The sequence below is a fragment of the Grus americana genome, chromosome 2, assembly GCF_028858705.1.
Source record: "Grus americana isolate bGruAme1 chromosome 2, bGruAme1.mat, whole genome shotgun sequence".
NCBI lineage: Eukaryota > Metazoa > Chordata > Aves > Gruiformes > Gruidae > Grus > Grus americana.
In genome coordinates, this window is record NC_072853.1 from 153797086 (window position 1) to 153823690 (window position 26605).

The 26605-nt window shown below is 39.2% G+C and overlaps 1 protein-coding gene across 16 annotated transcripts in view; it reads right to left on the reverse strand.

Moving 5' to 3' along the window:
* Window positions 1-26605, reverse strand: part of PARD3 (par-3 family cell polarity regulator) — a 459995-nt gene that overhangs the window by 123319 nt on the left and 310071 nt on the right. For all 16 annotated transcript variants that reach the window (XM_054816599.1, XM_054816601.1, XM_054816589.1 and 13 more), the window contains 2 exons: window positions 25895-26122; window positions 19874-20090 (listed from right to left, as the gene is read on the reverse strand). In XM_054816599.1, the coding sequence (XP_054672574.1) occupies window positions 19874-20090; window positions 25895-26122 (445 nt within the window). The remainder of the gene's footprint in view (window positions 1-19873; window positions 20091-25894; window positions 26123-26605) is intronic.

Consider the following 26605-nt stretch of genomic DNA (forward strand, 5'->3'; position numbering starts at 1 on the left):
TCAGCAACATTAACTGTACTGTCCCTGCACTCGAACCCAGAATAATCAATGCTGTCCTCCCCCCTCCCTGATTGCGGCTTTGTGTTTTTAACAGCATCACCTGCACAGACGGTATCTCCATGACACTCATAAGACAAGAAGCTGCAGAACAGGTTGGAAACACACAGCCCTACATGAGTCTGGCTCTGAACAAGTCTGCACACTTTTAGCAAGACCTCTGTGCAAAAATATTTACAAGTTCAAGATTTCTCTTTTCCACCGAGATTGCAAGTCTAACAGCATCTCTGTCAAGCTTCAGCTTACAATAGCAGAAGTAACAGACAGACAAAGGAAAAACATTTTCCAGGCTCCACCAAACACTTGAGAAAGGTGTTTAAAAGAACTGCAATGGGGATACACACACACACACACACGTACACCCCCCCACCTTTCGTTTCTGTAGGAGCAGTCAATGATCCCCACTGCAAACATCATTCAAAGGTTTTGGTAAGATTACTGTTACTAACAGTAAGTGTGCTTGCTATTTATTTCTATTAAAAGTGTTTGCTCCATGAAGTACGATTTATAGTCATAATCAAACCCACAGCCCAAATCAGCATCCTCTCACCCAAATTTATAACAGACATTTATAAATTATTTAACACTCACATTCAAGCCAAGTTTAACTACGGAAGAGCAACGTACAGCAATACTAAGGCACACCATTAAAGCGAGCTGTTAAACACTCCCTCAACTGTACAACCCTATGTACACTGTGGTAACTACATTGGCGTCAAGCTATGGTGATTTCACCAGTCCTCCCAATTTCCTCTGGCAGATGTTTGCTATGCCGATTCATAAATATTAAGTAAAACAGGACACTTAGAAATAAGAGTATTGAGACCACCGAAATTCAAACAGTCGATGCAATATCCTTTCAAAACACTGAACGCACATCCTACAGCCACCCTGCACCGTCTTCGCAGCCAGTGGTAAAGCCCTTCCTTGCTGCTCTCCAGTGGCCCATGAGTCAAAAGAAGCAAAGCTTGGGTCAGGTCCCCAGAATCACTCCTGGTATTTAAAACACACCAGTTTGAATGCATCAGCCCAGGAAAACGATCTAGCTTACTTTCGTAAAAGTTTCACCTTCTTAAATGTGCAAGTACAGTCCCTGACTTGTCCCACGAACATTAATGTGTGTGACACCTTCCCCACAACCCACCAGCATTTGCATCATCGTGAAGCTTAGTACTTTCCTGCTCAGGTACTCAAAAGGAAGGAAAGATGGAATCAGGATGTGTGTCCCACACACAACCCATGGTCACTTTGGAACCTTACTGCTTCCAATACTATTTTTTCCATAATGCATACGCTGAATGTCCTGGCACACCCGCGTAATAACCTGCCCCACTGAAGAGAGTGCTCAGTGATAACAACCTGAGGCTGGAAACTCCCAAAGCGCAGTTGTTAACGATATCTCCCTTGTAAAACAGCAATCACCATCCATTTGTCCTGTGTCAGAGACACTCTAGACTTTTGCAAGGACATGGCCTTGAGGATACTGCCAAGCGATTTGATCCCAGCCCTCGCTGCTCACTTCAGAGACACAGGAGCTGCTCTCGGCTGCACGCAGCTGGTTGGCCAGTGCCTGCAGCACCTGGAGATTTTCAGGCACTTGTCTGAACCTCTGATGGTCTCATTCTCATTGCTGTGAGGCTGACTGCTGAGATACTTGCTTCAGTTCTCACAAATGCAAATGAAATGAGAACTTTCCTTCTGAGGCAGACATGAGAACTCCACCTCTCAGGATCTGTGCACCATCCGTGCTCCTTGCATTAGTGAAAAGGAGCACAGCGTTTAAAAACAAAGCTAAGAACCACTGTTGGAATTAAAAAACAAAACAGTGCAGAAACGGAGCACCTGTGACACTGATGTTCAGACGGTCCTGGGAATCTAATTCCAAGCTCATGTCATTTGCTACGCTCAGTGCCAACAATTTGACTGTGAGCTACAAAAGCCCTACCTAAATCAGCGCACAAGATACCAATGCACAGACACGAGCTATCCCACGATGTGCAGCAGAATTGTGTACACTACTGCCCCCCAAAATTAACGTATTAATCAAGAAAAAAGTTCTGATGCTAAAGCTTGAGCTACACCAGATACTGTGGAGCACCTGCAGCTGTAGGAGCACAACACTGACCTGTGGCCACAACTTCTGCCAGTCTGAATTCTTAGAAGCAGAGCACTGAATATCATTACTCCTGGTGGAAAATAAACAGCAAAGAAAAATGCACATTTCCCTCTAAACTCCAAATAATTTTTAAAAAAATACCTTTTTTTGATAAACATATTCTTTTATACACATAGCTTAATACTTCTTCGAGGACACGTACCTGTACGGTTATACAATAATCTCTTTATATTAGTAACAACATTTATAAATACAGAAACACTACCTCACTTAACAGCTAGTTTATTCAGTAGCTCTCTCATCTAAACCCTGTTATAAAAGCTAAAAAGTAGTTTAATTTTATTCTGTAACTGCATAAGCAAAAGCTTTGAGAAAAAACTTCTATGACTAATTGAAATACAGGTTGTAAATTAAAAATAGCCTGCCTATCCAAGAGTGTGAGAAATTGATGAAAGAGAGAGGCTGAAATCTTGTTCACTCTAATTGCCAAGATACTCCAGGGTTCTACTTAATTTATAGCTTCTTAATTCTCCTTTTACATTAAGGGTTAGAGAAAGTTTCAAGATAAGTGTAAATGCTCAAAGTCATATTCACAGATCCACAGACTTAATCCTCAAATTCAGCCAACAATAGCAATGACAGTGAGTGAAGAAATTAAAAAATGTAAGAGGACCATTTTTAAAACGTATGATCTCTAGAATATAACAGCCAAGTCACATCAGAGGAAAGGACCATCCTCAGACCCTGTGATACCAGTTTGTCACATTATTATTAATAAAAAGATGAGAACACAGACCTATACGCTCGAAGCTTGACCCTCAACTAGGAAATCCCGTGAACTCTGGATAATCTAATCAAACTAAAATGCATACCCAAACCTCTCTGTCAGTCCCTAGCTGGCTTACTTTCAAGCTCACTTGCTTGAATGACTGTCACCAACTAGGAGGTGGCCTAATCCAAAGCCTGTCGCGCTCGGCAGAGAGGCACTGGCTAGCAAGTGCCATCAGTGGCTTTGGGCCAATGCATCAGGGCAACTCAACAGTGCGAGGCTGGACAGAGAACAAAGTGTAGCAGAACATGTAAAGAACAAGCTCAAGCTGCAACATGGTGTCATATATATAGAATATGTGAAATGTACATAAAAAACACATGTAGACATAAAGAACATGTAAATGATTTTGCATAACTAAATATATAGACAGAACAAGCGAAGAAAGGAGGATGTATGGGTGGTAGCAACAGAAGTTCCACGTTTACAACTTATCTCAACAATAGCTTCTGTTCAAAAGAATGTGTATCAGCATACTTGACATAACAAAAATAATATACATATAATCTGCTAAATGGATTTTACTCTGATGCGTTACTGATGAGATCATTGTCGTCTGCCAAATCATCCACATATTTCATTAGAATACAGAGCTATAGAAGAAACATGCATTAGTTGATTAATGAAAAAACACAAAAATTGATTGAGACAGAAGTTGTTCGGTAGCATTATGTTCCTTAATAGAAAAAAGACCATCATTAAAAATTAACAAATGGTAAGTGTCTTGAGCTATTCTATCAGTGCTTTCTGTGTTCAAAGCATAGTAACGAATGGTATTCACACACACACACACAACCTAACACTACTCAAAGATTTTGCAATGACTTCTGTAATCTTTTTCACCCTGCTGTATCAGCAAAATCATAAGATTTATATTGCAAAAGATTATTGTGACATGCAAAAACATTCTGTTCCTAAAATAAAATTTAATAAGCATAAACATGGATTCAACATAGCACGTGAAAAAAATCACCCTACTTAGTGATGACTTAGAGGGTTTACAAGCCTTCCTTTCAAAGCAAAATTGTGCAAGTGCTATCTTTAAAAATAAGCTTGTAAGTGCAAACATTTACATATTTGCAATGGATTTCTAGAAATAGCCAGTTATCACATCTAATCAAATTAGTAGATCAAGTTCTATTTGTTAGGTGGGAGCGGAACGGCTGCTGGGGTGACTCAGCAGCAGCAATGTCCTACGATGATACAGAAGCCCTGATGTACAGGCAGCAGCAGCACCGCATCTCGATGTAGGGGCTTGCGGGCACAGTTAAAACGGACACGTACAACTTTTTATTTTCCACAGGCTTCCTTGCCTATGTTAAAACTGATAAAGCAGCACTCTTTCTGATGCAACGTTTGGCAGAAGATCCCTGCCAGTTCCCAGAGAACTCTGCTGTTCCAAACCAAGAAAGGGGCATTACAAAAGGAAACAAGTAACTGCTGAAAATAGAGAATACCTCTGGAGAGGTACTCTTGTACCTCTTCAGAGCAATAAAGTTTGCCTTCAAGCAACAGAGAAACTCACGTGCTCAGTCATGAACACAGAAATTTAACCCAGTAGAACTGAAGTGGTTATCACTCCAAATTATCGGCCCTCTCTGAAGTTGCCACCCTGTGCATGAGTACTGTAATGCACACGAAGGCCTTCTGTGATGTATTCACACATTTTCTATCAACAGCCTCTGCCTCACTTTCTGACCACGAAAAACTAATTTTCAGCACCGTTCAGGTGGGGATTCTAACACATCTCGCCAAACTAAAGCTACTCAAAACCAACAGTGAGGATGGCACATAAATTGCAACACTTCATGTGCAACATCACCGGTGATTCCTACAACAACTTCCTGGAAAGAAGTGGAAACAACATATGGGATCGGTAACCGTTTCCAGCCACTGAAGCTTAATCTGCCTGTCTTTGTGAGTCAGTATCCCAACTTCATAGAAAATGGGTATGATGCCAAACCAAGAGACATGTCATGAGGTTTCATTCAATTATTTTCATAAACAGTTTTGATAACATTTCCTGAAAGGCATGACACAACAAGCAGAATATTATTCACACCAAGTCGCTCTCTTTTCACAACTTAAGCATTTGTAATATTTACTTCCAGCAAAAAATGGTGGAACTTTTAAAAAACAGATTTTTTTTTTATGGTGAGACCATCTGTTTGCAAATTTCCAAACAGAAGATAATCTTCTTGCATTGCCTCTCATGATTGTCTAAGGCTAGCTGAGGCCATTGACAGCTCTAATAGATAGATAAATAAATAAATAAATCACAAGAAATAAGGGAAAAAACCTAACAAAGAATCCAAACTACTGCAGTTTAAAAACAGGCTGAGAAAGTCAAAGGAAGTGGAGTTAATTTTACAATGATAATATCTGAAAGACAGCAGCTAGTCAGCAAACAGACAAGAGATTCTTCTGTTGTATGGCTGAATCAACTCAGTAAGCAATACCACAACGTACTAAAAGTCACCATAAATAACTCATTTTCATGGTGGTCAGCCAAAACCTGTTAAACTGTGGATTGCGGCATCCCTGAAGGAATCAGGAACAAAAAAGAAAGCTTCTGCTTAGATACCACTATGTTAGCAATCATCAATGATGGGAGCAACCACAGAAGCAGTACATGACATTTTAATGGAAATTACATAACAGTCTAAGCATTTTAAAGTTTGCTTGTGTGGCAAAAAACTCTTTGATGTTGTGCATGTATTCAAAAAAGAGAGCAGTTATTGACCACAAAGTTCCTTGCCCCAAGATTAAATTTGATACACTAAGTGTGTGCTATTTGTCAGTGAAGAAAGTAGCTCATACACGTGACACAGCCAAGCTAATTCAGTCTTCCAACAGATAATGTAATCTTAATGGGCAACATATCCCTTCATTACTGTCATTTAACGTACTTATGCTCCTGTCCCCCCCCCCAGACAGAATTTGCCCATCAAGACTGCAGTCCCCTGTTAGGTAATTCAGTACTGGGCAGTAAGACGTTAAACAGTAATTGAAAAACTGTAAATAGAATTGCAAAAAAATAAAGTCTCACTTACAAAGCAAAGAGCAGGCTCCTGAAAAAGTTTGAGTGAAGACCTCCAGTACGTCAACTCATCTTTTACAGACTACATACATAAAAGCAGACACACAACCCTCTAATTTGCAAGACATAATACCATACATAGGGATAAAAAAAAAAATTCCCAAATTCTAAGCATCAACAGCAGCCTGCTATTAACAGGTGCCTGACCATTTTTGAGCCTAAAGTACAATGTAGTTATTCTTCTATAACGTAAGTGATTTTTCTTTTCTGAGTCAGGGTAAAACGCTCCTTCCCAGTGTGCTGGGTGCCAAGTCCAGCCAACCGTCTCTTGCCCACGCTGTACCGAGCAGGTCACAAAACCTCACCCCAGTGCTCCCCTCCTGACCACTGCTGCCCTGCAGCCACGCAGCGAGACGGGCACACTTCTGTTGGTGCATTTGTCCCGCTCCACAGATTAGTTTAAAAATTGTGGACCAATTTAGGTTATTAATAATACTACATTGTGTGCCTCTAATTACCAGTGTCCACTAAGAGCGCTTAGGGAGAGCATTTAAACCATGGCTACTCTTCAAGGCGTTCTCTCCACAACTATCCTTCTAATTCCTGTTCTGTTCATTTTAATGCATTATTGTTTCAAAATACAATGCTTCAAAATTGCAAATTATGTCTGGCTCAAGGGCTGATTATGAGAAATACTAGCACTTCTGCCTCTGCGTGAATAACTCTGATAATAATGAGAGAATGATTGAGCTCCAAGAAGTCCAAATGATGAGAAGGGTCAATTTGAACACTTCTATTAGCTTCTTTTGTTAAATCTAACACTTTGCCAGGCCAGAGACAAATACTGCATTTGGTTACCATGATTTTTTCCAGCCCTGCAGAAGTACAATTTTGAAAATGGGTACTGGTCTAAAGGCAGACCTTATAAGAAATGCTAATGAAACATAAAAACCCACCCATTTTACTGGCACTCAAGAGAGGACAAAAAAAAAAAAAAAAAAGTTGCAAGGAAAATTTGCTTCAACGCTTTCCCAGCAGAAAAGGAAAAAAGCTCCTCAGTAATACGAAGAGTCTTCATAACTCCATTTTACAACTGAAACGCTTGCTCGCATATATATGAGCATGGCATGCCTTACGTAAACATGAGCTACGACAAGAAAATCGCTGAAGATGCTTGCTAAGCACATGCAACAGGCAGTGAAACGAGGATTCAGATGTAATACACCAGGTAGTTAGACCAGAAAATTGCAGTAACGTTATTCCAACAACTTAGTCTTGCAGTCTTGCAACTACGCTGTATAAAATCAGCAAAGGTTAACATAGGCACACAAAAAGTTAATCAAACCACTGGCAGTTCATCTGGAACCTTCCAAAGATTAAAAACTTCCCTACAGATCTCATTACCTAGAAATGTTAATAAGTCAGTCAGCACTTTTTCTGTCAATTACTGAAAATCTTTGTTGATACACATCTCCTAGAAAATAACCTCTGTAGGGTAAATTAAGCAATAGGAGATGTCTCTATATCTTTAGCCTCATTCATATATTTACACTTACAGGAGGTAAGGAAAGCTCAATTTCCAGCAAAGAACAGAGAACACTGTGGGATCTGTGGGACACGTCTAACCAAAATATCCTTAAAGCCCAGAGAAGCGTGCAGCTGCCGTTCACTTCTCAGAGGATGCCTACAGCACCGAACGGCAGCTCCCCTCGCTGAGCTGCAGCACCCGAGTGCTGGTGGCTGTAGGTTACAGTCCAGGTTCCACGGTGCCACCTAAGTAATTTTGGGGATAAGAAATTAACTTTAATTAAAAAAAATAAAAATAATAAAGTAGTGCCAATAGGATATTTTTACAAGGTGCTCTAGAACACCACTAAATTAAGCTACATTGAACAGCCTTGAATCTACGATGTCATAAAAACAGGGCAAAAAGTTAATAGGTACGCTATTTGGAAAGTTTGCTACAAAGACGGGGCTAAGGCACAGGACCTAGCCTGAGCCCAGGCTCTGGTTAGCATACATCAGCATGCCACTGCTGGCTTCACACACCTCTCTCTGTTCCATCAGCTGATATTCTGCCCTGCGGCAGGAAAATTTAGTTTACATACACATTATCTTCTGGGTGGAAAATGAAGAGCAAGACTTTGCACTGCAGCAGCAGCACCGGAACGAACCATCTCTGGAGCGGATGCGACAAGGCTCAGGTGGATCAGCGCCGGGAAGTCAGTTTGGCAGCGAGTCCCCGCAGCAGCTGGCGCAGGGGCTTGCCCAGAGCTACCTGGAGCCCTGGAGACGCCCAGCATCCCGTCGCTGCCAGTAGTCAGAGCTTGAGCTGTCTTCATGGTAACTGTGGCTGAAATAACTATATCAATTGTGATTTACCCCGCTGATTATTTCAGGGCCAAGCTGGGAGCGGACATTTATTTCAGACTGAAAAGGTGTAGAAACCAGAACCTGCATGGGACTAATTACAGGCGAGAGATATGGGGTGGTGGGGTTTTTTTTGGTCCAAGCCACCATACAAATAGTTCCTAGCACAGAAGACCTCAGACGTGGAACGGCCCCATACACGCTGACATTTTTGTTTTCACTTGTACACGCTCAGGCACTTTAAGAAGTGAGTGACTGGGCCTACATTATTTAGAAACCCAAACAGATGATGTTTAAAATAAACCAAATCTTGACATCAAAGACATCTGGCTCCTGAGATGATGTTGTCCAAATGAGATCAGCTGTGCTAGTGCTCGGTGTTGCACACAGTATACAGCAATTATCACTGCCATCTTAATATTTCTTCTGAATATATAGCCTAAAATAAAACTTAAAAAAAAGCCCCAAACCAATGAAAATGGCACTGAATCTTCACAGTTTATCTTACACAAGCAATCTTCTTCCTTTTGGAGTTATAAAAGGCAAACAGAATTAGCAAACTATTTGGAGCTCTACAGATGATATCGGGACTACTAACAGTTACAGACGATAATACTGTTGGTATCATTACCTGCTCAGCAACATCAGAGAAAAGAAATACTTTAACTGTAACACTACACCTGAAACTCCTGCTTGTGGCAGCATGTTGTGCTCTTAATTTCAGGATTTTAGCACTACGGGTTAAAGACAAAGATAGCATCTATAATAACATTGTGAAATATTTGAGATTTATTTGTGGTATGTTGCTGTTGAAAAGTGTAATAGCAATTCAGTTTGCATTCTAAATACTGCTGGCACACCTGGTGTTGAATATGCTAGAAGCACTTGCAATCGGTATAAAAATATATTGCTTTCATTATTGTGGTACTCAAAAATGCTGATACAGCTAAGATTCTAGACACATTTTTGTTAATAAATCCTCTTTTTTCAGAACTTTTAGAGCTAATCCATAAACTTTGTTTCTGATTAGACATTTTCTTACTAAGTACTACCTATAACAGCCTAGCAGAAAAAAAGGAAATCTACACACATTTTCAGTCATCCATCCACCATCCATCCACCTTCCAACTAAACTCAACAGCAGCATCTGGAAGCAGTAGAGAGCGTATGGTTTTAGCATACAGATATTTTGTATTTCTACAACACAGGAAGCAGCACAGGACATCAAAGCCCTTGGAGACACTAGCACGGACAAGGTACTATCCCATTTCTAAAATGAGAAAACAGTTTCTCCTGAAAGCTTAAGCAATTTGCCAAACTCCAGAGCTTTCTGTATTGCAAGCACAAACAACATACTAACTTTCTGCAGATTCCATTGACAAAGCCAGGTCTAAGAAGTTAATATAGCTACTGAACTAGTTATTTCTAAGAGAGAATTCCTCTACCAACACAGCACTACCAACATACTTTCAACATATAATAATACAAACCCTTTAGAACAGCCATGCCAGTAGTATGCTATTGTATTTGTTGAAAATAGCTAAGAGCACCAAGTAGTTCCATGAACCATACTATGTTCCTTTTCCTTTTAGGACTAAGAGGTACAAGGCTGACATCAAAAAAGTCCTGGAAAAAAGCGCAGAAACTATGAATTTATCTTCTGCAGAAGCAAACATGTCAAAATTTACTGTTAATCACATCACCAGCTAGCCCAAACATACACTGTAAAGCTAGTTCATGAAGTGAATGCATTCCAGTAGGGTCTATTTTACAAACATCTACAGCCTTTTCTTGTACTCTTGCTTATTGTAAGTTTGCACAGAAGCAGTAAAAGTTAATATGCAATGGAACACTACATTAACTACTGAAATGTTATTGCACATCAAAAAGGTTTACTGCTACTTTGCAAACATGCTTACCTGAGTGCCATAAAATACTGACATAATGAGTCAGATCTACTGCAGTGCATTGCAATCAGGTCTTCCCACTTGTAATGTAAAAGCAGCTCCTTGATACAAAAGTCATTCTACACAATCTCTAAAAGACATTTTTGTATATGACATACTACAAATTTTGTTACTATTTTGGAATTAGGTAAATATACCCCAAATCGTCAGTAACAGGACAAATTGCCCAGAACAGAATATACAAACACCATATTTTGTACTTGAGCACAAAGGCACCATCTCAAGAAATCCTTGAGCTGCAGATCATTGAAAGCCTGGAAGACAGATCTGAGAAGAAGTGCTATACGGTTACCGCGTTCTGGTACCCCACTCCTGGCAGCCGCTGCTGACCACTGTCAGAGACAAAGTATTGGGTACAGGGACTTACTGGGTATCATTCGACTCCATGTGACTGTGTTCTTATGTTCTTACATTAAACTCTAGAGAAACTACTGCACATGTAAGGAATTAAAAATAATACTTTCTCCCCCTCCAAAAGTAATATAAACTTCCTTCTTTTGTGACTGGCTGAGGTTTTACTCAATATCTGTACTTTGAGATGAAAATGAAAATTAATACATTAATACAACACAAATTTTATGGTTTTAATTAAAAAAAACAGGTGACATTTTCTGGTGAAGCATGAAATAGTAGAAAGGAAGATTTCTGTAGACTGTTTCTTCCCCAGTTCCAAAGAAAATAATCACCTTTTCAAGTTCAGTGGATCATATCAGATGCTATTAGGTGTCGTATCAGCCAATCAAGGTTGGTATCCTAATAGTTGTCAGTCCAAGACAATTTAGAGGAAGATGCTTGGAAGCACAATAAAAATAACCTTTTTACAGATAACTTCTTCCTTACCACTTAGCACACAACGGGTGGCTCGCAGTCACAAATGCATGCTTAGCTGCATTATTTCCTGTATTCTTGGTGTTCAAGGAACTGTGGGGGCAGTAAGTCCCTGAGGGTAATCACATATCAAAAAAATCCTTTAGAATGTAAACTTTTTGGATGAGAATCTTACTGTACAGCCACATGTTTTTGCTTCATGAGAAGGATAAGTACATGTCGATTGATTCAGTTTTTTTGTACCAGTGATTATTCGGTGTATCTTGTTCCTGTCTCCTCTTACCGAGGACAAATACATTTCACCAGGAGAGTGGTTAAGCACTGGAGCAGGCTATCAAGAGAGGCTGCCGAGTCTCCATCCTTGGAGATATTTGAAACTCAACGGGGCGTGACACTCAGTAAGCTGATGAAACGTTGAAGCTGGACTGCTGTGAGCAGGGACTGAACCAAGCAGAGATCCCTTCCTGCCTGAATCACTCGAGGAGTGCAGCAACTTCAATATCTCTTCAGTTCCTCCTAATTCTATTATTTTTTTACCCTCCAGAAGTCATCAACGAATTCAAAGTGGGGGAAATACTACCTGTATACCCCATTGGCATTGTGTTTCTTATATTTCCTTCTCTCTTATTCTTTCTACAAAACTTTTGTTCCTCTTATTTTTCTCTAAAACAACTTAAAAGCCTAAATGAGCCCTCTGAATTAATGCTTTATACCCACTACTTTCTTGCTACATTCAGGGAAATGCAGGGGCTCACAGACTATTTCTATTCTATTCTGGAAATCATACTGGCTTATACCCATTTTGCCTTTCTCACTGAATTGCTTTATAACTCTGTCTTTAATGACTATTCCTCTGCCCAACAGTAGGACATGTGGAAATCCTAACAGGAGGCATCAGCCTGCCAACGCACTGCGAATACAGATCGGTGCTCCCGAGAAGTGAAATGCAGTAGTAAGTTGGAGCTTTGCCTTTCTGAAAAGGATCAGCTGTCCTGCAGCTGCCAACTTAAGTACCTCAAGTAACTGTGACTTAATAGCCTATGTCATCTTCAGCTATAAAAATATATTAAGTTGCATCAATTTTCATCTAAGACAACATTCCTATTCCTGTTTTTAAAAAGGCTTTTCAAAGACGACTCTGGTTTGAAAACGTAATCTACAGCATCTGTAATGTATACCAATGTACAGGTGCTATCAGTAGCAAATTAAATCTCCAAAGAACATTTCCAACAGATAATGAAACAAATGTCATTAATAGAGCTTTTCATCTGACAGATCCTTCACATCTCAAGACAGTGTTTATTTACCATACTTTGTTAGGGACTAGCACACTGCCTAGTTAGTCTTCAATTATCACATCAGGTGGAGGAAAAAATCCTATTTCTATACGAGCTAAAACTGAAATTGACTTTGAATCTCTGAACTGTCAACAAATTCTTCTCTGAAAAGGCTTGCTTTGCAGAGATTATAAAGGAGGTGTCATCCTTGACACTTGCGTTCTATATTCATCCGGCAGGCCTGGAAGAGAAGCGCCGCAGAACGCCGGGCAGGATGGCGGAGGGCTCAGCTGTCACGCCGCCTGCCTCCCGCACTTGCTTTGCAGGCAGAGACGGTGCTGTAGGTGTCAAAGGTTCTCTATTTTAACTCGCTGACAAGCAAAGGAAGAATACTGAGAGAATATGTTAGCAGCCACTATGAACTCGTCTCTAGTAACAGGTCATCCTGACACTTATTTCTGGATGTTAGAAACAAAAGCCTTGATTCTATTCAAATTAAAAAACCCCCCACCATACGATATACCCTCATCAGATTTACAAGTTCAAGATTTACTTTGGGAAAATCCAGTGTTAAGAATACACAGAGCAAAGCCCTGCTTTCTGTCAGAATGACAAACTAGAAAGCCACGTACGATTATGTTAATCTCTCACTTCAAATCTCCCTCACACAATCGCATACCGCCGCTCTCTGTGTTTCATTTAAAAGTCATGGAGTTTACTGCCACTTAATGAAGCTGCATTCCTTAAATCCCTGACAGATTTCGTGAAGTTGTTTGGTTTAGAAAGACGAATTTGCCATTCTGCTGCCCCGCGCCCCAATGACATCTTAGTCAAAAGCCGGTGTGTTTGGGGCCACAGGCAATGAAACACATTTCCTCAAGGCAACTGATTCCACCGAGCAGAAGAAAATGGGATGACAAAAAAGTGTGGAGAGGAAGGAAGGAGCATGGCTTGCCTTTCCAAAAAAGAAAAAGCTATTTTCAATCAAGCTTATCTCTTTCAGTCCCTTATTTACTTTTAATTGGAAAGAAGGAAGTGAAGAATATGAAAATGCCTTGAAAGACATTTATAAGAGTCCTGGGTAATTGGCTGCATCAAAGATGACAATTTGCTGCATGGCTGATTTCATTTGAAAGGCTTTTCTGATTCCGTGCATCCCAGAGGCTGGACGAAACTTTGCAAAGGGATCAGGACAAAGCAGCCCAGAGCAGCACAGGAAAGACGGTGCCATTAGCAGTATCCAGCTTGCAGCCAGGACGAGGACTGCGCTCCTCCTCTGACGCCTGAAAAAGCATCGCACTTAGACCTGCATCTAGGACTGTAGCAGGCTGCACATTTTCTAGCTGGTAGCAGAAGAGGGGAAGCAGATGTGGACTTAATGGCAGTCGTGCCAGCTGGCTCATAGTAGAAGCAGGCAAAAATGAGAGCACAAATAGCCCCAGATTCCATTTACCTGAGCAACGACCCAGCTCAGCGTTTCTGGTGAAAGTCTCAGCACAAGCACCGCAAGCTGTCAGTGGCGTTCTCTGATGAGCGTTAGCAAACCCAGGCGCAATTCAGTGTGAGAGCAACGAGCTTCCAAGTTTGAAATGATACAACCGACAGGTGTTTAAGCAATAACCTCTATATTCTAAGGCTCAAGGTTTACGGTGTTTTGTGCCATGAGCAGAGCACTGAAGAAAAAAAAAATTTCCAACTTTCGGAGCTCGTTCCCATGTTTTCTATTAAGTCCATACATCAGTAAGCGTCATTTACCAATACGAAGTCCTATTAGTCATGCTTCCAAGGAAAATGCCGTTATTGCTGCTTCTTAAGCTACTGAATGATGAAAATCAGATCACAGATTTTATTTTATCGAGTTCGAGGTATTTGCCAGTCCTGATGATTAGGGTATAATTCAACAGTATTTTACACAACTCAGATACCTTTCTGTCATGTGCCTGCTTAAAAGTTTGAAGGTTGTTATTAAATGAAAGAGAAAGAAGGTAATTACTAAATCAATGGTATAACCCTTGTGATTTGCTTTGCATCTCCTCACAGACATTACGATGAGAAAACTTAAATGAAAACCAGAGTAGGCAATACAAGGAAGTCATGCAACAAGCAACAGAAATCCATATAGGTTATTCTCCCAAATGCCCAGTCAGAGGTCTCAGATGGCTAATGTGGTTGAAATGTGTAATTCAAAGCTACAAATAATATGTTTATGAATCTGGACATGTCCGGTGCACCTTGGAAGCAGCTGGGGGGGGGGGAGGGGGGGGAGGGAGGGAAGAAAAAAAGGCAACAGTATATCTGATTTCAGCTAAACAAGGTTGCAAACTAAATTATCTATTTCCTCTCACAGAACTGGAAGATACAACACTGCAAAGCTCCCAGTAATCATTTTAAATGTGGTTAAATCTAATTAGGATTAGATTTTAATAGTAATCTGGGAATATTACATTTGCATTGGCTATCCAGTGCATTGATTTACCCACCTGTATCTTACAAAAGTTAAGACAGGAATTAAAGTTCAGTTACCATACGTTACGGCTTTACATTTCCATCAGCATTACAGGTCAGATCTTGAAATACACAGTCTCCAGTACTAAAAACACCTATGCACATGATTAATTTTAAGTATACTGTCTTGTTCCACAAACTTCAACACACAGTGCTTATGTTCCCTGTTGAAAAATTATGTTTATGTGGGACCGAGATATTCTTACAGTAGAAAATTTACTTATTTAATATAACATACTTATCCACAGTTGCTTCAAATTATATTACAACCATTTCATAAGCAACCTCTAAAACCAACACAGATATTTGCTTGCTTAAACTCAAGGTTAAGACACAATGTGTATATCCCCCATCTTTTATTCTCCTCAGCAGTTCCCCACGTAAACTTAAACATACCACTTATATTTGCAAATCCATTTTTATCTGATCATACCAATGTCTACTTGTTTCAGCAGGTTTTTATTATCAGGCAGTGACTGTCCCTCCAATATTTCCAGCAAGACATGACTAAATAGCTTGGTCTTCCTACCCCCTTCCTCCCTTTGGAAACCCAAAGTTGCTTTTTTTCCCTCCTTATTCTCGACATCTTGGTAGTTCAGTTTCTTCTAAAGACGTCATTCCTCAGATATATCCTTTCCTGAGACTGATCACTTGCTGGACAGAATTTTTCTCTCACAAAACTCTCCAATGATATTTCTCCTATACAAGCTCCCCAGTAAGAGCATGCCTATCTAATTCCTTGCAAACAAGATAAATTCCCCCCCAAAGGGGCATAGTAACAGTGATGCCACTGTCTTACAGTACCATGGTTCAGGGATGACTACAGAGGAAAATTATATAGGGCTTGAGGAAGCTGGGGAAAGATGTGGAGCTACCACTTTATTTCCCTAGCACCTGTTAGTTCACCAGTCCCAGTCACCCATCTGGAAACTATATCCAAGTTTGTACGCCGGGAATAAGCATGAACAAAGTACAGGGATCTTAAGCGATCAGCTGCACTGCAGCAGAGTGCCATTTCATCATCACCCAAAACCTGCAAGTAAGAACAATATCAAATCTCCCTACCTTACACCCTGAGGACACCCACTTTCGTAAATGAAAATACTCTGTACATGACAGGGGTAGGAGGACGGGAAAAGAAGGTGGCACGTACAATTTTCTCTCTCAGGAGGGGAATGTCGAAGAATTGCACAACATAGAAGCCCATCAAAATAATGTATCCCTACCAGCACTAATTACAGACGCACTGTTTGAAACTGTGAAGCTTCTTTCTTAAGGAAGCACTACAATGACTTACTTATCAACTGATTGGTTTTGTCAGGTTGATTTTTATCAAGAAGCAAAATCTCTACTTACAAATAAACAAAATCAGGCTCAGAAATGAGTAAACAAATTTTAGATTGCACTTGGAGAAGCATACAGATTTGTACAATGCTTTGATGTCAAAACATATATCCATTCAAGCTGCCTTAGTGAAACACAGAAACCAGCAGAACTTTCTACCAGCTTTCCAAAAAACTATTTGTTCAGCTGGCAGTGGCCACCCAGGCACCTCCTTAAATGCCAGCAATGGAGAAGAAGGAACCGCACAGCCTCTCTCTAGTACGGGATTAAAGCCACAGGACATGGCACATGAACTACTGAAGGGATAAGAAGGATGGGAATGATGCAACTCTTCAGGTAAAACAAATACATTCAGGTGTACGCAAAGCTCTGCAGCACCTCCATCTCCTCCAATAGACCAATATTTTTGTTCAACATTCTTCTAGGTTAACTTTTGTCCTGTATTCATCCAAAGAGAAAGAAACTTCTCAGCCAAATGACAAATTTAAATAAATTATTCTGTTCTGCTCTGAAATGTCAATTTGAATAAAGAAATACACACATGCTCAGACAGATTTATTTCACAGTGAGAAGGGTGAACTTTCAAACTGTCCACAGCCCAATGTCAGCAAAGGTCCTCTGGAAATAACGGGAGCTGTGTGTGTCAAAGCCATGCAGGCTGCATCCTGCATTTTACAGTTCTCCTTCACGGATACGTCAATCTTCTTTACTGTGTTTGATACAAGCAGTAAAACAATCGAAGTGCTTAAAAGATTTACTTATGATTTTAACCTGCTACCTGAATCATCCAGGGATTGCTTGGAAATGAAGACTAGATGCTGAAGGATAAATGTATCCAAGGGTTCTCTAGTGGGAGTTTCCATCTCATAGTACAGTTTAATGAAGATCCCAGTAGCAAATCCTAAGATTTTAACTGAAGGCAAGCAGACTTACTTTTATACATCACATAGACTCTACTTTAGGAGCTGCCAGTTTGCATATAGGCAATAAAAAGCCCCTTGGCTAAATACAGACATTGGAATAAAGTGTCAGTTAACAGTAATTTCATCCCACAAGTGTTCCTGCCCATACAACCTAATGAAGAAAGATTATTTTAAGATAAGAGCACCGAAAGGGGAAAAAAAAAGTGAAAAAGGAGAAAAGAAAAAGAACTACAAAGAAATCACAATGTTGCACAGAACCAAAACATCCAATTATGCTTTGATCATGGCTTGAATTTTAAATGTTACTGTCATCATTACTTTCTATTGCACAACTTCTGTCAGTGATTACTTGGTATCTATGGTATATGTCAGATGTACAGAAAAACAAACCATGTTATAGGCAGAAGTAGTAGCTTATCTTGCAGGCTTAACAAAGTCCATCTCTCAAACATTACTGAGAAGCCTGTAAACAAAGCAAATCAAGCACTGAGTGGAAATGAGGCATAATGCTTAATTCCTTCAATCAGCATTTTCCTGCTTGCCAGGAGCACCTCTCTCGGGTGGGCTGACAAGGTGCAAGCTAATTCACAGATCCAGGAGGAGTCAACTGCATCCAGATAGCACCGCTCACACGTTAATTAAGAGGAGACCAAAAAGTAAAGTTCACTAAGAGACAGTAGTCAGGGAAAAAAATAACTCAAGGAAACATTGACTGTTATGAAGAGCAAACAACAAAGTGATCATCAGATCTTCCTCTCAGTCAAATTACTGTTGTTTCCAGATTAAAGATTCCAGAAGTGCTATATTGAGCATACAGACAGGGATACTTCCTTTTCAGCTGGGAGCGCCTGATTAAAAATGCTATTAATTTCCACTTTCACACTCATTTCCATCTAAAGCTTTCAAAGCTGCATGGGAACACCAGTTATTAGGCTCTAAGGCTGCAGGGCAGAGAGGAGCCCCGCACCGAGCTGGCTCTCTGGAACATGAAGGCTCCTCTCCTCGGATGGGACCCTCTGCAAGCCAGCCCTTTGCCTGCCTGCCAAAGCTTGCAAGATGAAGCAGCTATCTCACACGTCCTCTGGGTACTGGGAGTGTTACACAGGAGGAAACTGAGGACCAAGGAGCTGCCCAAGCTTCCTAGATGCTGTAACCACTTTCTGACTGAACTCACGAGTTCATGGTACCCCATAAGCTATTTTGAGCCCATAGAATTTATCATGTATAATGTGCCTCAATTTTACCTGTCATTTGTGCTGTATAAAAATGGCATAGACTGCAGAAAAGAACCAGTCAGCATTTTGTATCTCTGACCTTCCACCCTTCCCCAGTGCGGCGGGCAACTCTCTGCTCCAGGGTTGAATTTGGGCAGCCAAACACCCAGAAGATGAGGGCATCGCTGTGGGACTCGCCCAGGCTGAAGAGCTCTCCTTCCATCTGAAGCGTGGAACTATCTCCTATGACTCTTCTGATATTCTGTGGCATATGCTGTCTAACAACCTCATATTTTGGGTTTTATAAACACAATTTCTAACTACTTTTTTTTTTTCCTAATTAAAACTAGTATTTTCTAATTAACTAATTTTGTAATATGATTCACAGACACAGAACAACTTTACAAGAACCTACGCAGTTACAACCTAAGTTCAATTAATGTTTTACAGGACAAAGAAGGTAAAAGTTAAAAGAAGGATGAAAGTTAACTGAAGCTCCACTTATATGTTTTCAGAGCAGAATCACTGTTAATAAATCTCTAAATAATACAGGTATCTCACTTCAAAATTAAATAATGAATCACTGCATATACAAAAGAAATTAAACACCGCCTTAACATTATTTTTTCTTGGAAATATATTTATTTACTCTAGTTAACTAAAAGAAAGACTGATTTTCTTGCTTTCTCACCCCTTCCCACAAGTGATCAAAGGTGTTTGTTATGTTTCACTATTTACCCAGAACAGCAGGGTGTCCCTCAGCAGTCTGCCCCTTTCAGATCACTTATGTCTGCTGGAGAGACGACTCCTTTCAAAAAAACTCAGTGCTTGGTAAAATTCAGGTCTTTCACTGACCCTTTCTCCAGACCATGGGTTCTCAGAGCACACAACATTATTTAGATCCTGTTTTCCTTGAGAGGAGCATGCTGGTTTTCAGTCTCAAACTGATTCATCTCTTTTGCATCATGCCTCCATGATATCAAAGTCTTAATAGTAAAGCAAAGAAAACCACTCATTTAGTAACACCTAAGCTTTAAGTACAGTATTAGGAACAGCACAGTTCAAGAAAAAAACAAAACTCAAAATTGTTTGACCTGTGAAAGGATATGTGCACTACTTCAACATCACCAAAGACCCTTCTCCAAGACCAAGCAGTTTGTTGCTTAAACCCATTTTTTCTTTTGCAGCCCCTTTAGCTTGCCAGCCATCTCCTCCTCTTCCATTCTGAGCTGTTTCCCTTTCATGACATCACTCATAAGCTCAAAAATGGAGAGATCAGCTTATGTACATCTTGTATATATTTTTATAATAAAACATGGCTTCAGCACACAGTCACAATGTAAATGAACAACTAAAAGATGAAACTTTATAATTCATTCTATATTTGATTGCAAAGCACCTACCTGAACATGTCTCCCAAGCCTTTCAGCATTCCTTTCTTTGCCTTAATTTTATCCTTCTCTTTATCTCGATCTTTCTTCTTTTCCTTTCCAGCCTTTTTTCTTTCGCCTTTATCTTGGCTTCCATTCATCTGTCTCTCCAACGAGTGGGATGGCTGATCACTTGCTGTGGACACAGATTCTCTACCAGATCTCGAGCTCTCCTCTGTGTCTTCTTCCACTGAAAGCACATATTAAGAAACATCAGTGGGTAAGAACAAACAACAAGAGCAGGCTTTTTGCTATATTGCATAACATATTTTGAAGCAGGATATATACACAACCACAAAATACTCCTTTTTTTTTTTTTTTCAAAATCAGTATCTGCTTATGTGGAGGTTTCCTGGAATGTTCATTTGTACTATTAAACTCCTAAAAGCAAAGAATTCACCTTTGCAAAACACTCTGCAAAACACGCTTTGTGAGTACTGTCAATAGTGTATGGATTAATAAAGAGGATTAGCAAAGTGATGCTAATTGGCCCATTTTGTTGCAGCATCTAAATCAGTTGAGGAGAGCTTTAGAAATGTCTGCAAGAAGAAACAGCAGCAATGCAGCATGCTTTGTCAGTAAATGCTTAGTAATACTCTCATAAAAATATGAAAGCCATTAAGGACTGTTAACCCTCAATACAAGCCTTAATAGACTTTTTCTTCTGCTGCAAGTGAGAGAACTGTTATTCTGTTACTTCATTTCCTGGAGCAGTTTAAAACACATTCATGCACCACGATTTTTGTGCTTGGTCTTATTCTTGGTTGCGATGGGGCAGCCTGGGAGTTTTGGGTGGGGAGATTCCATCCATTGGAACAAGTAAAATCCTTTAAGGGCAGATAACATGTTTCTTCTCCATTTCTAATCCAAGATCAAGACTCACAGTATCCTAAAGTATACCTGAGGTTAGATTTAACAAAGCACATGTATTTCAGAAAGTTTGAAAGAAAAATGACCAAAAGAAACAATCCATTAGAAAACTGAAAACTCCCCGAGTAGCTCAGTGAGAAAGAAATAAAACACGTCAAGCTCATGGGTCAGAATCCTGCGACTATTTTGATTTAACGTAAAGCCAAGTCCAAAAATTACGCTGCATGGCTTTTGAAGCTGTGACCTTCCAGGAGCTCTAACATTTTATATTATCACATTATAAGTAGGGCTACACCATCTCCCAATTTTCCAACAGACAGGACAAAGCAGCAGTTCGGATTTCAGATGCATATTTTGTGCTGTCTGCTGTAGCTCTAACAAATACAAAGGCTCCAAACAACTTTCGCCAGTAGAAGTTGAAAAATACAGTTTTGCTTTATATATACCCAGTCTACGGAAAAGAAAAAATTTTTTGTACTTAATTGATTTGGAAATGGCCATGGCTTATAGAAGGAAAAAAGAATCACTTTTTAGTTTAGCATGTTTGCTTATTATTATTATTCCTACTAATATTACTGTTTCTAGACCCCCACGACACTTCTAGAACCAACAGAAGTGCGTAATTCTTTAGAAATTTCTCATACATAGACTACTGTAGAATATAAACTAGCTTTTCTTAGTCATCATTCATATTCACCTTACAAGTAATTCACTGCACCTGAAAAGTCTACAAATCACTGAAAGCCATTCAATATTGTCTCCTCTCAGATACTTGCCTGCAACATACTGTTTATTCATTAATATTACAATACACAGACCTGTCCAATAGACTTAGTACTTATTCACTGAGTATCCCAAGATTTTTACAAATATTCTCCAATCCTGGAATATCACATAAACATATTTCAAGAAAAACACACCATGTCAGATAAATCTCAACATTAATAACTATTTTTGAATCTCAAGTAGTACTCTGAAGTACAAACCACCAGGAAAAAAAGAAAAAAAAAGAAAAAGAGGACAGGTCTCGGCATTTCATGTTAACTTGTCTTCAGGACTGCTATGAGTTAAGCAGATGATACAGATTCTCAATTGTAGGCACAGGTTGAATATACAGATAATTATATTTTAGAAAATTAATAAGCCTGTCCTATCCATGCTCTGCGCTAGCTGTACTTGTACTTTTTTTGGTCACAGCGTTTCTTAATCAATGTCTGGGATGATATTTAGTTATTATTAAAAGAGTAGTGGAAAACCACTTTGGAATAGAGATGCTAATTTTTTGCATGTTAATTTATAGCTACAATCTGTTCTAGTTAAAACCAACTAGACATTTAAAAGATTGTACTTGCAAATGAATATAATTAGTAAAAAAAAATGCATTAAGTTTCTGATAAATTCTGAAGTCAAATGTTTACTTGGTACTCCATTGCTAGAGTTTTAAAGATGAATCAATTTTGCCCTATGGTTGTTCATCATATTCATATAACAATACATTAATCTTAAATATGTATTCGGTGTGCTGTGCTATGCTGAGTTGCTGAACAACTTGTCATAACAATGCTTCCTCTTATTATTTGTTTTGCATATTCTATGGAGATAATATTGCCTCCTTTCCACACTTGTGCTGCAATAAATATTTGTGTATCATACACAGTTTGCTTGCAATTAACTCCGTAGCTTAGACTGAGCTCTGTGAACTAGGATGGCTTGTTCTCCTGGAGTAAACACTGCTGTCTGCACTGCAGTAAAGAGATTTCCAGTTTGCTTAAAAGGACTCAACACGAAGAAACTTGTTTCACTTTTATGCAGCACAATCATTCTGCAATTAACATACACCTAATTACTAGTATTTAGAATAAATGCAAATGCTGCACAATTAAAATTCAAGCCCAGGCTACAAATGAAACTTCTAATTTTTGTTAAGTTGCAGTAATGACATTAGGTTACTGCAAAACGCAAAATGTGTTTGTTTTGGTGCTGTTATTTCCTTCCTTTCCTGCAACCTCCTGCCTCCCCATTCAGGATGCTAAAGCCAAAAAATTAAATTGGAGTATAATTTAAACATCAATTAAACCTGAAAACTGGTGTCATTTCATGAACCACACTGTACTAAGGATAACTACACAAACAGGTATTATGAAGCTATTCTCCTAATTAGGCCATAAAATGGAAAGAAAAGATGCACATGAGGAATCAAAGCTACTTAATGCGAAGCTATTTTGCCACTAAGCTTCTAGGCCTCTTATTGTGATATTTAATACAGCCCTAGATTCTAGCAATTAAGATTCAGCAAAAGATTAGAAAGCTTTGTTGATCTCTCCCAGTCCGAATGCCTTGTTCTCATTCAAGACACTAAAGATAAACATTTTGCTTCCAGTCAGCTATTTCAAGTATTAAGGGGAAAAAAAAAAAAAAAAAGGCAGGAAAAATGATCTGTAACAGCTGAACACCCACACCTTTCCCCAAATGTTACCTCCATTAAAATTCACATGCATCTTCTCAAATACTTTTTAAAATGTTGTCCCAGAACTGGTCACTGCTAACTGATTTTCATCCTACATTTAGTAATTTAATAACACATTATTCGAAGGACAGCAAGTACATTCAGAAGAGAGTCAGCCCCTTTGCCACATACACTACCTGTATTTTTATGGCTTTCATATATGGGGTGATGACATGTTAAGAATTCCCCTATACAATTTACTGCAGTGCTATTATTTGCTACTCCAAAGAACGTCACTGTCTGGAAGAAGTCCTAGCACTGAAACACTAGGAGGAGAAAGGGGAAGAAATTCAAGTAAGACAAATGGATCCAACCTCAAGGGCATCAGCAAATTGACCACCAACATGTTTGCCTGGATTTTATAATGAGAGAAAGCCACATTTTAATTTCAAACAATTATGGAATAATTAAATACAATTAAAAAACTTAGGCAATGCCATTATGGCAGCAGTGAGGCATTAGTTACATTAGGACCAGATTGTTAAATTAACTTCTACATATTCGTATGTGCCCAGGCTTTGTCCAGCTGAAGACACCATTTGGTAAATTCTTCGGAACCTGAGGCCACATATAATTTACACAAAGTGGAGCAGACTGCAGTTTCTTTAATTTTTAACACAGATACAGACATGTTCTTGGAAAAACAGACCTGAGGACCGACCATTTTGTGCTGGTTGCAGGCATGATATGGCTGGGCCAGCTCTTAAGCTCCCATGGCCACCATGAGAAGGCGAAGACCTTGAGGACTGAATTCTGTTCAACCAACTTACTATATTTGCTTTGCTACTTATCTGTTTCTATTAACCTGGAACTGCAAACTTCTGGCTTACTCCTTAGATGTTTTATTATAATATGTGGAAGCTATTAAAACACATGTATCTCAATAGAACGTGTAGTTCTATGCATATAGCTTGGTCCCACTTTGCTCAGCCCTTCTGTACCACGTGAGATTTGAAAACAGCCTCGCTCTTGCTGTCCCATGACGCTGACATGGCTCTTGGCCCGCCAGTGCTAGATGACTTCAGCCATAGAGCAATGAGGGCATAGACTCACTCCATGGCATTTCAATTGCAGCCAGAAGGCTTTGTCTGCTTTCCGCTACGCCCATGCAAAGGACACAAAGGCCACCAAATACTTCCTTGCTACTCTCTATGCATTGCATCAACAGGCTCAAAACCCCTTACAGCAATCTCATAAACCTATATTCACCTAGAAAGTGCTTCATGACAACAGTTTTGTTATGTTTTTGATCAAATGAAGTTAAACCAGCTGTAACTTCTGGATAAGCCTTGGATATCTGATGCCCCAAAACAGGATATTACTATCAGTGAGGCTCACACCAAAGAAGGCCTTTTAGAAAAACATGGTGTTATGTCCCAAAAGACCATAGGCATGCAGTCTGGGAGAATGATCAGGATCATGACACATTTTCTCATACCTATTCTTCTGCTGGCCAGAAACAGATTGACAGCCAGCAGCACCAGACCAGCATTTAGCCTCACTGCTGCGTGAAATTGCTAGGTGTTGGAAAAGCAAAGCAGAATTAATTCCATCCGTAACTACCTTTGAGAAAAGTGACTGGCAAAGTGACCTCCCTTTCAGTCTCAGAACACTTTTAACAAACAGGGCAATTTTAAAAAAAAAAAAAAAGGCAAAGAGTTTTAAAAAAATAAAAGTGATTACACAAGTAGCTTATAAAAGAATATTAGGAAATGATGCTTATGAAACAGACTTTCTGAAACTAAAAAATTTAAAAAAGAGTGGAGAGTGAAAAATCTTTTCAAGACTTTTCTGCTAGCATTCAGGCTAAATATTTTACTACTTCAAACTTCTCACCATCACCTTCATTCATAACTTCTAACTAGCTGGAGGTTGATTAAAAAAAAGTCTGCTGGTGTGTGACAAGTTGAAAGTAGTACAACATGAAGGTTAAAAATTCAATGATTTTAATACAACCCCTGATTGAGGTAATTTACCATTCATACTATTTTCATTCAATACGAGTTGTCATTTTACCAGCCCATTCTTACATAGTTCAATAATGATAAGGTTAGCTTTGAAGTGATTCTTTTATGTTAATGACATTCTCCACATGTTGGGTCATACTTCGGGTTAAAGAACTGAAAATGTAAATGAATGCCCATTAGGGTGGGTAATAGCTGATCATTAACTTTATATTTTATTAGATCTGCCAGCCTTACTCACTCTAATTAAAGGACAGTGATTTCTTTTTTTCCCCCAGACACTACAAATGTACTCTTTCAAAGTTAGATGAACATATTTTTGTAACATAAATTCAGTGGGTTTTGTCTTTCTGTGTAATTTCTTTCTAATTTACATCAGTAAATTAATTAGCTGTCTTACAGAAAATTTTCATAGTAATTTAAGTAAACACGCTCCTAATAATCTTATTTCCTTATTTCAGAAAGGAAGGAAGCTGCACAGTGTTGCAATCTGTTAATGCATATGAAGGGAAAAAGCCTGAAAAAAAATTGATGAAGAGAAATTAGTTCTATTATTTTAAAATCCTAAAATTATCTTCTCCTACTTTTAATCACTTTCTAAATGAATTAATCGATGTTGTTAACAGTCTTTATGTACAGCAATAGCTTACTTACAAGTTTCCATGCCTTCATCATCATCGTCTGCTACAGGTTTATCATATGATTTGTCTATGGCAGCTCTGAAGCTTTCATTGCAGCCTCGTCCTCGGATAATTCGCGGGCGCGGGCGGTGGAAGGGAATATCACCGTTCAGAGTGACCTCAGCGACGGCTGTCTGCAGACTTTCTAATGAGCTGGATTTCTTCAGACCTAATGAAGGCCCCACATCTCTGGTTGGGGAACCTTAGTGATTTAGGGGAAGAAGAAAAAAAAAAAAGTAATTAGAATTAGTATTGAGAACTGCATGCTTGATTATGCATATCCATCCTGAAAGTCCGTGGGGACACACTTAACATTATTCACATCATCTCTCAATAATCTGTAGGGAATTCTCTGCAGATTTGTTGGTCTCAGAAGTGAACGAGTATGTCAAGTCATAGTCAACGAAACCGACAACGTTAGCAATGTCTGGCTTTTCAAATCAGTGAAGAGAGACCAACATCCATTACTATTACTTTAACAATGTGAATGATAAAGTAATCGTGGGGCTTTAAAAACATAGCTCATTAAAAAAAAGCAGAGACATGTATCTAGCGGCATCAAACAAAAGTACTAATTATTTTTGTTTTGAGTAGAATATTTCAGCTGTACTAGCAACTGATGAACAGAGAGCAGATTATGGGCATGAATCCTATTGTGTTTACAGTAACAGTCTTGCAAAGCAGC